General features: G+C 58.4%; 1 protein-coding gene across 1 annotated transcript; it reads right to left on the bottom strand.

Moving 5' to 3' along the window:
* Window positions 1–208: 208 nt before the first annotated feature.
* Window positions 209–12745, bottom strand: NMUR1 (neuromedin U receptor 1). The gene is made up of 5 exons (XM_054205389.1): window positions 12713–12745; window positions 12444–12531; window positions 5005–5012; window positions 1816–2779; window positions 209–612 (listed from the first exon to the last, which is right to left on the bottom strand). The coding sequence occupies exons 1-5, from the start codon at window positions 12743–12745 to the stop codon at window positions 209–211; spliced, it is 1497 nt and encodes a 498-aa protein (XP_054061364.1).
* Window positions 12746–14289: the final 1544 nt, after the last annotated feature.

Here is a 14289-nt window from a genome sequence, read left to right on the forward strand (position 1 = left end):
ATCCAGGGCACAGCATGGCCACCACCTCCATGTCCCCGGAGCAGCACTGCTGAGAAAACCAGCCTTCACATCCCAGCAGGATGGCACAGAGAGGCGGGGACCCCTCCATCGCTCCTGCCCTGCTCCTCACCACGGGATGGGTGCCACAGTCAGATGGATGCTGGTGGTGGGGAAAGCTGGTCCTGATCCCCCTGCATCCTCCTACTCATCAGCAGAGGGATGTTGTGTGCATGACGGCCTGGCTCCCCTCCACCTCCTCCAGCTCGTACTCCTCGGCGTCAGAGAGGGGCAGCCCATTGGTGCCGGGCATGGGCTCACACTCGGTGCTGCGTGTGGTGGTGTGGGTGACACTGGGGGAGTATTTCCGTGACCGTGGCGGGCGGTGGCCGGGATGGCACATCACCTCCTTGAACATCTCCCGGAAGCGGGTGGACATCATGTTGTAGAGGATGGGGTTGGCAGCTGAGCTCAGGTAGAAGAAGACGCCTGAGATGATGTGGACGTACTGGAACATGTGGAGCATATGGCTGGTCCAGGTGGAGACGAAGCTCCAGACGAGGCGGTCGGTGTGGAAGGGGGCCCAGCAGATCCCGAACACCACCACCAGCACAACTGCAGGGGGAGACGAGGAGCTGGTGTTAGACAGGGCTCACCCTCCCGGGGACCTCCAGTCCCTGGCCAAGCACTGCCCCATTTCAGCTTCAGCGGCAAAGAACACCCAAAAAAGCGTGGGAGAGAGGAAAAGGGAGAGAGGAAGGCCCAACCCAGTGCCTTTTTGACTTGCCATGGAGGGGCTGGAGGTCTGGACAGGATCTCCCTCCCTCCATCGCCTGCCAGGGCTGCTCCAGGCACTGCTGCGCCATGTGTCTCCATTCCCCATCATCGTGCAGCACGCTGGGGGACGCCCCTGCAAGGCATCCAGCCTCTGAGCACCCCGCCACCATTGCCAGCAAAGTCCAAGGAGCAAGAGCTATTTGCACCCCTTCCTTGTGCTCTGGGGTTTGGGGTTTTTTTTATAAGCCAGCTCTGCCAATGGAAAGGAAAGGGAGGGTGTACAGGTGGTCCTGGGGTCCCCTGCCCTGCCATACCTGTGCCATGCTGTATCCCCATGGCACATCGGGACAGGTTCCCCCTTTGTTCCCGTCCGGGTGCCGGGGGAAGCGGAGTTACCACTTGACTGGGACAGGATGGAGAAGCAGTCCTGGCCCCGCCGATGGACTGGGCTGGGCAACCCGCCATCACTGTGCCGTCACGGGGCTGGGAGCACGCGGAGGTCAGCATGCCGGGGAGAGACAGCTACCCAAGGGCAGCCAGCTCCTGCTGCCAGGCAGGGGGCCAGAGGCTGCAGGGACGGGGCTGTGGAGCAAAAGCATAGAGTGGTGGGATGGAGGGATGCTCCAGTCCAGCCTTGGGTCAGTGCCTCAGTGCCCTGGGACGGTCGCAGCGGCTGCGGGGCTGGGTAGGAACCAGTCCCTCTCTGGGAAATCCCACCACTACCACCAACACACACATGAGGTTTGGGCAGGGGGATGGGAAGCAGGTTGCCTCATCCCATCCTTTCCCACCCCGGGCTTTCCTGGAGGAGGGGAGGTCTTGCAGCCGGGAGGGAGTGGACACAAGCAATCCCCCCTGTCGGATCGGTGCCACCAGATCTACCTTTCCCCCGACACCCCGTGATCCAGCCCCACAGCCTTCCCCGGGACAACCCAGCCTCAGTCCTCTGGACTGGCCATGCCTCAGTTTCCCCCCAGCACCCTCCAAACACAGCCCTGGGAGATACCCCCTGGCTCCACCCATCCCCAGCATCAGACTCACACAGCATCTTCGTGACCTGCCTCCTCTTGACTTTCTTCTGCCCCCGGGTGTTGTGGCAGTCGCGGCCGCCGCCAGATTTGGCTCCCAAGGCCTCCAGCATCTTTTCTTTCTTGAGCTGCAGGCCAATGAGCAGGTAGAGGACACTGATGGTCCCCATGGGCAAGAAAAAGAAGACGATGGTGGTGATCTGGATGATGAGGTTGTAGGTCAAGCGTGGCTTCACCAGGGTGCAGATCTCCGAATCGGGCACCCGTCCTCGGCCGGGCACGTAGAGAGGCTGCAGCCCGTGGAGGCTAGTGTTGGGAATGGAGCAGATGACCGACAAGACCCAGATGGTGACGATGACCCTCTTGGCATGATTCCTGGTCACCACGTACTTAGCCTTGAGCGGGTGCACCACGGCGATGTAGCGCTCCACGCTCAGGGCCGTGACGTTGAGGATGGAGGCGAAGCAGACGGCCTCAAAGAGCAATGTCTTGAAATAGCAGCCGCTGGCACCCAGCAGGAAGGGGTAGTTGCTCCACATGTCGTACAGCTCCAGCGGCATCCCCAGCAGCAGCACCAGCAGGTCGGAGACGGCCAGGCTGAACAGGTAGTAGTTGGTGGGTGTCCTCATGAACCGGTGCCGGAGGATGACGATGCAGGTGAGCGCGTTGCCCACGGCTCCCACCGCAAAGATCAGCAGGTAGATGACACAGACAGGAACAAAGAAGCTAGACCGTCGAGGTCCCAGGTACTTATCCCGCAGCTGCTCCTCCGTCAGGTTGGCATCCTTGGGGTCGAACAAGGTCTCTGGGTGAGTCCTGTTGCAGAGGTTGGGGCTGATGGGCTCCACAGGAAAGTCTCGCTGGGACAGGGGGAACTCAGGTCCAGAGCAGTTGATGTAGGGATACATGGCTGCAGAAAGATAGGGAGTTTTGCGGATGCTTTCCCAACACCTCTGCTGTCCCCGCTCCCTCTGCCCCTCTCCCCGTTGGTGTCAGGGTGCCAGGATGCTGCTGATCACTGCGGCTCTGCACCCTTGCCCCACTCCTGCCACAACCTTTCCTTTGCGAAACCACCCAAAGTCTCCCCAAAACCTCCCTCCAGGGTTCTCAATCACTCCCCGCCCCATTTCCCCTCCAGAAACAACCCTGGCAGCTCCCCAGCCCACCTTGGTCCCTTTGCCCCGTCATCGGGGGGATCTCAACAAGGCTGTCCCCTCTCCCTGCTCCTGAAGCAAAGCAGGGTAGATCCCCAAAGCCAACCCCAAAAATCAATTCCAGCTCCAACTCTACCGGCTGTGCAGAGGGGCTGATGGGGCGACCATAAAACAGCCAGAGGAAAAATTGATTTTCCAACCCAAGAAGGACTTACGGCTTGTTGGGAAGCTCCAAATGAAGGCTGAGGTCCCACCGCCCCTGCGCCGGACACGGTCAGGATGGGGAGGGAGCGTGGGAGGGGATGGAGACTTCACTGCCTTAAGAGGCAGGCTAATGAAATCCTGCCGCTGCTCTCTCCTTGGAGCTCATCTCGGAGAAGCCACCTGCACTTATCCACCTTCTCCCCCTCGTCCTCTGTCAGCAGAGAGGCTGGCAGACGAACCAGGGGGGTGCCAGGGGCTTCCTCTCCCACCGCTGGGCAAGCAAAGCCCGGTGCTGAGACCCTACCCCTGCCTGTGGCTTGCTCCTCGTTTGCAAAGCAGCACTGCCGAAAAGATGCTCTTCAGAAAGAAAGAGGAAATAACGTTAAAGTAATAAACTCCATCGACTCTAAGAGAGTCCCGGGGGAGGGCGGCGCGGCTGCCTCCAGCCTCACCAGCAGCCTTCGCAACGCCGGGATTTGCCATTTGCGTGGCCTCCGTGGTGAGTAAGCCATCGATCAGCTCCGCTGCCGTCCCGACACTGCCAGGCGCGGGGGTCCGCGCAGAGCCCGGTTATCCAGGCTGATCCAGGGGAGCTGCAGACGTACCCAGAAGCTTCCTGGGGTCTCCCCGCTTCCAGATGTGCAACCCCTGGGTCACCCAAATCTCTCCCCCGCGGAGCAGGTGGCTCCCGTCACACTTCGGTGCGAGGGAGTCGCTGTGCTCGCAGCGTCACCCCTCGCCCCACGCCGGGGTCTGCTCCCTCCCTGTGTCCGTTGTCTGTCTGTCTGTCTGTCTGCGCCCCTGCCTGTCCTCTGTGCTGGCACCCCGTGCTGCTGATAAGCCCCCCCGGGGTCGCGGGGCAACGCTGCTGCTCTGTAGCTGTGCGTGAATGCACGCACACACGCACATACACATACATGCACACAAATACAAGCACACACACGCACGCAAACATGCGCTTACACGTGGCCGTACACAAACACACACGCGCGCACACACACGCACACTCACGCGTCCCCGCGCCCCACGGACGCGTGGCGGGACTGCGCGTCCCCGCTCCACCCGCGGCTCCCCTCTCCTCCCACACCTGCTTTACCGGTCCGAGCCCAGCCTGCAGCCGGAGGAGCCCAAGACCGCCCCCCCGCCCCCGCCCGCATCCCGCCGCCGGCCCCTCCTCGCCGTCCCGGCCCGCCCCTGCCGGCGGAGGAGCGGGGCGGGGGATCCCCTGCCCGCCCCCGACCCCCGGAGGTGGCGGGCTGCGGCGGGGGAGTCGGGGTAAGAGGGTGACACCACGGGGAAGGTGGCTGCGCATCGCTCCGTGCGGCGGCAGAGGGCACTGCACACCCCCCCCGCGGGCCGGGCAGGCACCCGTGGGCACAGGTACACGCATCGCTCCCTTCATCCCCTCCCAGGGTGGCAGGGCCCAGGGGGACCCGGTGTTCCCCCCCACTCCAGGGATGACACCTTGAAGGGCTGTGGCATCCCGGGGACCCTCCTTGATTCAGGCTGTCCCGGCACCATCCTCACCGTGCGCAGTGGTGTTTGGCTGAGCTGGATGGGATAGAGCTGGAAAAGTCTCCAGCGGGGCTGGTTTCGAGCAGGCGGGACAGGGATCTTGGAAAAGGAGCCTGGAGAGACCTGGGTCCAGCCCCCTGCTCCCACCCGGGCTGAGCCCCAGCACAGCTCACTGCACCGTTGAGCCCAGAGACTGCAGCCAGGCCAGGAGGAGCTGCCTGGATCTGTTGGCCTCCAGCATCAGGGCACTGCCCCTAGCTGGGGTTCTGCACCCCCTAATCCCTCTCCTGATGCCAGAGCACACAGCAGTCAGGAGCAGCGCCACTCACCTCCTGCCCTGCAGCCGAAGGGGAAACTGAGGCATCAAATTTCCCCCAGAGGCTCCATGTCTGCCGGAGCGCTCTGCCTCACCACCGCTATTGCAGAGGGGAGCAAACAGAGTCTGGTTGCAAACAGAGACGGTTGGCAGCAAGTGGTTGGGCACAAACGTCCCCAGGACCACCCAGCACAGCCCCAGCTCAGGAACCACCCATGTGGACCACACAACCTGGCACAGTGCCCCAGAGCACCCTTGGGCTGCAGGGCACCAGCTTCACTCTGGAGGGGACTTGACACCCCATTTCCCTGCTGACTGGCAAAATAAAGCCAAAGGAGAGCAACAGAGGACAGAGAGGTGGCAGGTGGGGACAGTGAGCTCAGACCAGCCCAAGGAAGTGGTGCACACATGGTGGGAGCTGATCCCCCAAAGCCCCGCAGACATTTTTCCTCCCCCATTTAGTAGGACACAAAGATCCTAAAAGCCTTGGGAGCGCCTGGCCTGGCTTCTGCACACCCTGTGCCTCTGCACGGGCTGGCAGCAAAGGCAAAACCAGCCCATGGCCTCCCTGGCCTGTGGCCCGCTGCGCTGGAGTGGTGGATCTGTGCCCAGCTCTGTCCCTGCCGGGTGACAATGATGGGAGGGGGAGGAAGGCCACGGGGACACCAGTGGAGCCGTTGCTGTGGCACTGCACGCTGGTGCCAGCCCTGAAGGGCCAGGAGTCTGGGTCTGTAGCAGAGCTCAATGCTTTTGCTCAAAGAAATTTCATACCAGACGAGGGATGACAGGACAAGACCAGCAAAGCTCTGGGTCAACTTGGTGGCCCTAAGCTGGCTCTGCCTCTGCTCCCAGCAGCAAACAGAGCAGAGCTGGCAGAGGGGACGCGCAGAGGGCAGGAAAGGTCCAGGGCTGGCGTGAGACGTGACTTTCCTCAGGACATCATCTCTCACAGCAGAGGAGAGGAGCTACTGAAGCCAAAGGGCTGGAGGGTAAATGGGTGTAAACAAGGCATTACAAGGGAAAAAACCCAACAAGCTGGAAATAGTGTGTGAAACTGGGAGGGAGAAGAGGTGCTGCCCACTCCTATGGGAGTGACGAAGGCAAAGAAACCTCATCCCCTCTGGGGATGGAGACCTGCTAAAACCCAGGGGTTTATGTCACAGGGCTGGTGACAGCAGGGACAGCAGCCGGGCGACGCTGGCAGGGGCTCAGGGGGGCTGGCTCAGCAGACGCTGGGGTGGGTGATGGTGCTGAGGAGCTGGCACGTGTCAGGCCACAGCGCCTGGGTGGCAGAGCCAGAAATGGTAGCTGACGGGCACAGATTTCTGTCCCTGCCTCCAGATTGTGCACAGGCTGCTTTTCCCCCAGGGCATGCCCGAGGCAGGGGTCAGATCCGTGCCGGTGCAGAGGCAGGTTGTGCTGTGCCACTGAGGCACCAGGAACCTGAGCAAAAGCCCACTTGAAGGATTGCATCAGGGGATGAAGCATTCCCGGAAACGTCTCTCTCTCTCTCTCTCATTCTCCATCCTTTTTCTCTTCCTTCCATCCCTCATCTGCCTCTCCTGCTTTCTGGCTGCCCTGCTGAGCACGCGCAGCCGGCTCCCAGCACAGCCCCAGCTGCTCTCCAGGCTCTGTGCACCATGGCAGGGCCATCTCCCCCATCCATGGGGCAGAGGCTGTTCCCTGCATGTGGCCACAATGCCTCCCATTCCCTGTCCCATTCCTCGCGCCTGCCCAGGCTTTGCTGCAGGGCAGTCCCTGGGGACCCCCCTGAGCTCCGCACCTGCGTCTTTGTCCCTGCAGGGACATCTGTGAGAGGACATCTGCTTGAAGGTTGCTTGTGTTGGAGCAGAGCTATGGAGAAGCTGCTGAGCTCTTCCTAAACTTCAACACTTGTTTCCCTGCAGTCTCCTTTCCTAGTGGAAGGCAACAGGCACATGGGTAAGGATGTCTGCAAGGAGCAAGAACCAGACACAGCTCAGTTCAGAGCTGAACCACGTGTTCATTTGTCCCCACCAAGTTGCCAGATCCTGGCTTCTGGGTGGCAACAGACCTCTCTGTCCTGCTCGCCCATGGTCCACCTCTCCCAGGCCCGGTTTTGCCAGGACACCAAAACCTGTGTGGCAGGGGTCCTTCTCCCTTTGCCTCCCCTTTTCCTCCACCATTCCCATCAGCCTGCTGGAGCATCCCCCATAACTGGGGCCTCAACAGATGCTCCTACCCTGCCTGCTGTCATATCTCTTTGGGGAGATATTGGAAGAGCTGGGGACTTTCAGGGACTGCACATCACTTCTTTCGCCTGGAAAAGAAGTGCTCTGTTCCTAGCTACACCCCCACCCCCAGGCCTGACAACACTTTGGAGCTATCTGTTCTGGTTTTCAATTTTCTGATAAACCAAATAACCAGGAGATGGCAACCCCTTTCCCACTACTGCTCCCCCGCCGCTTAAAGAGGGCAAACTGCACACGGGAGCACAACCCTTCAGCCTGTTCCCCTTACCAGGCACTTTATTATATTAACCCTGCCTGGGGAGGCTGCGGCAGGGACGGCCAGCAGCACACTGAAACTCACTCCTCACTATGACCTGTCAGACACAGACCAGCCATCTCCATGGCCGGAGCATCTCTGGGATGGAAATTTCAGCAGCAAGCTGGGAAGCCTGGGGCACCCATGAGGGTCCCTACATAACCCCAGCCTGAGGTATCTCCCCAGGCCTCCTCTTGCTCCCCGCTCCCCATCCATCACTCCCTGCGAGCCAGTCAGTGCAGAGGCTGTCCCTGCCCATGGCCGGGTCCCTCCACATGGGGTTAAGGCTGGCACACAGAGGTTGAACAAGGCCAGCTCTGCAGCATCACCAGGAGAATTAAGAGGCCGAAAGAGAGGACAAACGGCAGCTTTGAAGCTTGAGAGCTGCAGCCCGAATAACCAAGTGCATCCACTCCTGGCTCTTTTCAAGGGCGCATCACCCCCAGTAATTGCAGGACAGACCAGCACAGCCTTTTACAGGGCTGTCTGTACTCCATCCCCCCCTTTCTTCTGCTTTGCAGTTTTAATTAACACCCTCTGGTCTTGAGCACAAAAAGCCACCAAGTCACAGCATGACACTGCATCTGAGAGGGAAAGTGAGGCAGGGACAGTTGTTTGTCCCCTCTGTGTCATCCTGCAGTGGGCAAGAGCTCTTGGGGTGCATCCCTCACTGCAACTAAAGCAAGCAGCCCCTCCGCAGGGCACTGCTGCAGCAACTCTTCCCAGGCAAGGATAGCCAGCACAGACAGAATGGGGTTGTGAAGTTTTCAGGACAGGAATGAACCCTCTCCCCTTGGAGAAGCAAACCTGTTGGCCACAGGGATGCAAGAGGGACTTCTCTCCCTGCCTGGGAGCTGCCTACTTAAAGGTCCCCCTCTTTGGTCACCTGGCGGTGATGTGTCCAGAGGGTGCATCTCACAGAGCAGGAGGATGCTCGTTTCAGTCCCCAAATCTGGGAGGGGTCACTCAAACCCACAGGTCACCAAACAGAGCTGGATCTGGGTAATTTCACAGTAACATAGCTGGGGATGAATGCGGGTCAGGGGGTGGCCGTTCCAAAGCAGCACTGCTGTTATTTACCCGGCAGAGCCCACCCACACACCTTGTCTGGTGTGGGACACCCCCCTCTAGTAATTTTTTTGGCCATTACCACTCTGCATTTCCAGCCACTAGCTTTCTAGAGGCCTTTTTCCACTACGCAAAAGGCGTTCCCACTCCCAAAAATCTCATCTCAGCATCACTACCTCCCTCTACCCTCTTGTGCAGCCAAAGCAGGTGACAACCTCTCCCAGTAGTGGCAGCCCTTTTTAGATTTCCAAGTCCCCTTTTCTGAGCTGGTCATAACTTGCCATCACCCTTTCCAGGGTGCAGGTACCTGGCAAAGGAGCCAGCAAGGAGCCCTCACTCGCCCAGGACAGCTAACCGTACCCTTGTAGGATGCAGGGCTGGTACCCCTGGAACAGGGGGTCAAGGTGCTGCTCACAGCAGTCACCCCACAAGCCCCCTCCCAGTCCAGGGTTTCCCCCTGCAGCAACCCACAGCCCCACAACTCATCTGAGACAATGCTGAGAAGGGACATTTCTCCTCCACCCCAAAACTGGGCTGAAAGGAAAAAAAAAAAAGAAGAAAAAAAAAAAAGGACCATTTCAATGTTCACTGGGATAAAAGCAATTAGCTTTCTAAGGAGCAGCAAAATTGGACTCTGCTCCATGGCATGCGTCCCCCAGGCCTGCTGGGGGGACACGGAAGGCAGGCGCTCTCTAAACAGGTATTTGGGCTCCGTGGCAACCATAATTTTGCTAATCAGGGCCAGCAGAGACTTGAAATGCTTTTTCACCTGGCAGGAGCACTGGGCTTTTGCAGATCCCCATCAGGCAAAGTTGCCTGGGGGTGCTGCCTCAGCCGTGCCCCCCTGTGCAGTGATGGAGCAGGATGAGGGCAATGCTGCATCCCCCATCCAGCACAAGGCTGGAGACCATGTTTTTCTATAGAGGCCAGGATGAATCACGCAGGATCAAAAAAGCATCAGGTTATTTCTCCCCAAGCTGCAGATATGTCTGTCAGCCAGGGCTTTGCTAATAACATGCCATTTTCCTCCCTCCCCCCTCGCCACCTCCTTCAGCTCCTGTCTGACACTGCCCCATGGCTCCGTTCAGGGTCGGCAGAGGCGGCAGAGAAGATGCTGACACCAGGAGCAGCAATGGAGATGGCATTTTGCACCCCTTTCCCGCATCCCTGGGGAGGAGAGGTGCAGGTGCAAGCAGTGAGATCTCACATCCCACAGCCCCATGCTCAGGGCACAGCTACTGCCAAATTTTCCTTAACCTGGAAAATCCCAGCTTCGGGAGGACGATAGACAGTCTGCAGCAGGTCCCAGGGCTGCGGCAGAGTGCTCTGTGGGCCCAAGGAGCAGCAAACAAGCCATGATGGAAGTCCCTTGTTCCAGCTGAGAGCTGCTCCATGGCAAAGGCTGGGATGCGCTCAGTGGACAGGAGGGGCTCGGCGCCTGGACAAGCCAGCCCTGCCTTCACCTAGCAATGCAGCCAAGCCAGGGGACACCCCAGGAGGCATTTCACCAGCTGAAAAATATCCCGGCCAACCCATAATGAGCTTGGGATGATCACAGCTATGGTAAGACCTTCTCTGGAGCACGTTTAAAAGGAGCACAAATCCAGGGCATCTTCCCAAGCATCAAGGAGTCACTTTATGGTCTCTATTTATTCCCTGCCAAACCTCCTCTTTTGCAAGTTATCGAAGACAGGTAACTACATGGCACAGCACCAGGACAGCCTCCCTGCCCATCCTTGAGTCAGGGCCACTCTGCACGTGCAAGTTGATTTAAGGTGCCCACTAGGTTCCCCCAGGATTGGTTACCATGACTTTTATTAGCTCTCCCACCCAGCCCATGGTAGATACACATTCCCCGCCTGCACGCTGCTCTCGGCACCCGACTCATAAGCCTTTAAAGGGGATCAGGAAGAGGTTTTCAGCTAGAAGGAAGAGCAGCTGCCCAAGCTCTGCAAAACCTCATTTGCAAAGAACACCGGGCAAGGAAATAATGCCTCTGTTATCCCATTTGCCACATAGTGACTCACTCTCCAAGTCAAGATCAAACCCTCCAACCATAAAAAAAGCCACAAAACAGCTACAGCATCCTCCCAATGAAACACAAACGTGGCAGCAAATAGAGACATAGGCTAGAAAGAGGGAACCCCTTCATGGGGAGGGATGTATCTTACACTGATTGCTCACACCTTTATTGGCTCGCTAGGAGGAAAAAAGGGCTGGGGGTAAGAGGGGGGCTGCTTCAGGGAGAAGGGCAGGGAGCCCTCCCCATATCTGCCAGCATCCTCTCACAAGGCACAGGAAAAGTCGCATGGGGGAGTGGCGAGAAGGCTTTGGGGAGGGTCACACTGATTTGATGGGCACCCTGCCACCTGAAATATCACAGCAGTCCCAGACACAGCATTTCAACCAAGTAATGACCCTGGTGCTGATGGTAAAGGGGTGGAATCTCCCAGCAGAGCTGGGCTCGGGGTGCCCGGTGAGGCCCCAGCACCTCCCTGCCCGGCTGGCAGCTCCACACAGACCTGCCTGTCCCACACGCCACATTCAAAGCCTTTTTCACATGCCCGCAGAGCCCAACTGCCAGACATGGGACAAGATGTTCTCCTTGCATCTTCTCTATGCAAGAAGTACCAGGCTCTGCTCCAGGTCCTGGGACAGGTTTTTACTCTAAGCCTCACTTTCCAGGCACTGATAAGCCTCAGGGCTGAACTTTTCCAGACTTGTTCTGCATCCAAATGATAAATTCAACATGAAGAAGCAAGACACATACACACACTTTCATTTTTTCCCAGCAGAAAGTTTGCACTTCAGCTAGAGAGAATCAAAACTCAAGGCACACCATGAGCTGTCAGGGATGCCAACGCGACAACTTTAGTATGAATTAAAGGGGCCTGACCCCCCAGGAGGAAAGAAAACTGGAAGTGTGAGCAAACAACCTGAAATACTCCTGCCCGCTGAGAAGAAGTCATCTAGCAAATTGGGGGAGCTGGCAGGGTTCAACTCTGTGCACAGGCAGAAAATGGCACCTCAATTTGCAAGGTGGCTGCCAGCAGCGCTGCTGAGCTAGAGCGCAGGAGATGCTCCAACTCCACTGGGGAGGATTGTGGACCCAGCCCGTTCAGAAACTTGTAGTGTTTTGCTGCCAGCAAATTGGAGCTGGATATAAGAAGAGCTGCTGGGTGAGCTCCCAGCTCATTGCACAGCCAGCCTGCCTCCTTCGTTCAGAGGGAAGGGACAACCCCAGAGGCCAGGGAGACTGAAGCATCCAGGAAATGTGATTTCTGCCCTGGGATGGATCGAATATATCACACCAGCATGGGCAAGAGGAGAAATGGGAGAAATGCCATGGCCTGGGCTTGGTAGAGTGCTCGCCTGCGTTTCCTAGGGCTGTTGGCATCACCTCACCCCCTCCAGCAGCGAGGGGAGGTCACCAAGGTGGGCAGGCAGGAGTTGCCTCTGCCCATGGCCTCCAAGCGTGTCAGCTCACCACTTCTCAGGCCAGCTGATCGTCCCTTTGAGACGAGGCTGCCTTTGGCCAGTGCTGCTTCCCACGGCTCACCCACCCCACCAAACCCATCCATGCTGCAACACACCTCCCTTGGCCCAAAACCGCAACGCCACCACCCACCTCCTCTTCCCTGCCTCCCCCCATGCAGCCCTCACTGGCCCCTCTTTGGCAACATTTGCACAGGACGGGGCACAGGGAAAAATCTACCCTGTGTCTACCATCACCATAAAACCCACGGTAACTGTATACCCAGGGATACTGCCAAACCCCCACCCAGTGTGGCATAGGAGGGGCTAAACGAGAAACCACAGGGCCAAATCACATCATCTTAATTATGGTGTGACATATACAGTGATGGAGTGGAGCCAGAGGTGGGGACACAGTCACCAACAGGTTAAGTGGGCACATGCAGGGTGGCAGGTCTAGATGACACCCACCCTGGGGGACCACAGCAAGGTACCAAAGTCACCCTACGTTTAGCTGAGACCTTGGGGATACCCAGGGGAGGGAAGAAGATTAGGGATGATAATTCTCCTTAAGTGGAGGGACAGAGATGGGAGAGACTCAGCCTGATTTCCACACTCAGAAGGAAACCTGAATGAGTGATTAAACATCCCACCTGAAAGCACTGAGGATAACCCCAAGCCCACATCTCACGAGCGCAGCAGATCCAACCGGTCCGGTTCCTCCCTCCAGCAGGATGGCAGTCAGTGGGTGAAAGTCATCAGGCTGGCACAGCCTCACCACAGGAAAACTCCCAGTACTGTCCAGTACAACGTGCTCCCAAACTGGGGAACAGGCTCTGGGATGACTGCATGCACCCCCACTTCTACCTGGACCTGCTGCCACCCCCTCCTTTCAAGCCTGGAGGCAGCAGCAGCATCCCCCTCTACCCCACTAGCTTTTCCTGCAGCCTCTCCCTGACCCACCCCCCCTCAGCCCCTTTGTATCCCTGGGAAGCACCCGCAGCTGGGCCAGGCAGGGCAGCACCTGGGTGCAGGGATGGGCTGGGTTAACCTTCTACTTGCCAGCCACCCTCACCAGCAGCTCTAGAGGAGGGGGTCGGGGACAGTTGTGCATCCATGTCTTTGGCACATGCATTTCAGCTGCCCTGTCTCACCCCATCCCATCAGCCCACTCTCCCGTGCCTCAGTGTCCCTCTGTGTCCCCACCTGCTGCTGCGGTTCTGAGGAAATTCCTGTTTTCTCCTCTTCTCCCTCTTTGAGGCGTTTCCCAGACAGACAGGCATATTTTCCCATCCCAGCTGGCCCGAGGATGGCATCATGCTGTAGGAAAAGCCTGCCACAGGACTTGGGGCATGCACACCCTGCTTCCAGCATCTCGAGGACCGGTGGGAAGGATCTGGGGCACAAACTCAGCCCATAAAAGAGTTCCCCTCCCGCTGGCCCTGCAGCTCTCAGATGGGGCTTCCCATTCAGGTTCAGTGGCCTCCCAGGAGCGTCTTGGCCTCTGGTCACTTCCCGTGCCCCAAAGTCCCCAGGAGCTGGGCATTTCCAGCAGCTCCACCAGGAAGGCAGGATTAAACGCTGGAACTGGCTGGGATTTCCTCTCGCCGGCCGTGCCAGGCTTCTCTGGCAGCCATGCTGAGAAGCAGCCTGGAGCTGCCTGCCTGGATTTAGCCCAGATCCCGTTTACCCCATGCTTTTCCCCGGCCCACAGCCTCTCTCCTTCTTGCCAACACCGTGGCAGCCCCCCGCTCTCAGCCCCACCCCCTGATGTGCCAAAAATCTCCCACGCACAGGTGAGGGCCTGAATGCTCCAGACCTCCCAGCCGCTGCGGAAAGCGGCAGTTGTCACTGGAAAGCAAGAATTTGGAGAGGACTTTGGTGGATTAGACACATGGCCAAAACATGGCACCTAATTCACCCAGGACTGGTGTGAATCCCATCCCACATGGCTGCCGCTAATGACAGGCTTTAAATAAACAAGCAAATGCTGGGCAAATGGGAGAGATTTTCCTCTGGCACTGTGAGGCTTTGCCTGCAATATTTCTTCTCCCTCCACCCACCTCCCGTCCCCATCTGGTAGTTTATTTCCATCCCACTCCCTTTTCCCACCAGTAATGTGTCCGACACTACCCAAACCCAGGGAACGGCGAGGTGTGAACGGGAAAGAGCTTCTGGTACGATGCCACGAGCTGCCGTTCCAAGAGCACCAGGAGCATCATTTCAAGCC

The sequence above is a fragment of the Rissa tridactyla genome, chromosome 6, assembly GCF_028500815.1.
Source record: "Rissa tridactyla isolate bRisTri1 chromosome 6, bRisTri1.patW.cur.20221130, whole genome shotgun sequence".
Classification (NCBI taxonomy): Eukaryota; Metazoa; Chordata; class Aves; order Charadriiformes; family Laridae; genus Rissa; species Rissa tridactyla.

Excerpts from the sequence above, each read along its gene's own strand:
- NMUR1 (XM_054205389.1), bottom strand. The coding sequence starts at position 12,745 with ATGTGGGCTTGGGGTTATCCTCAGTGCTTTCAG. Across the intron at positions 12,532-12,712 it reads GTTATCCTCAGTGCTTTCAG|GGTGGGTGTCATCTAGACCT; the intron begins GTGGGATGTTTA and ends GTGGTCCCCCAG. Across the intron at positions 613-1,815 it reads GCAGGTCACGAAGATGCTGT|TTGTGCTGGTGGTGGTGTTC; the intron begins GTGAGTCTGATG and ends CTCCCCCTGCAG.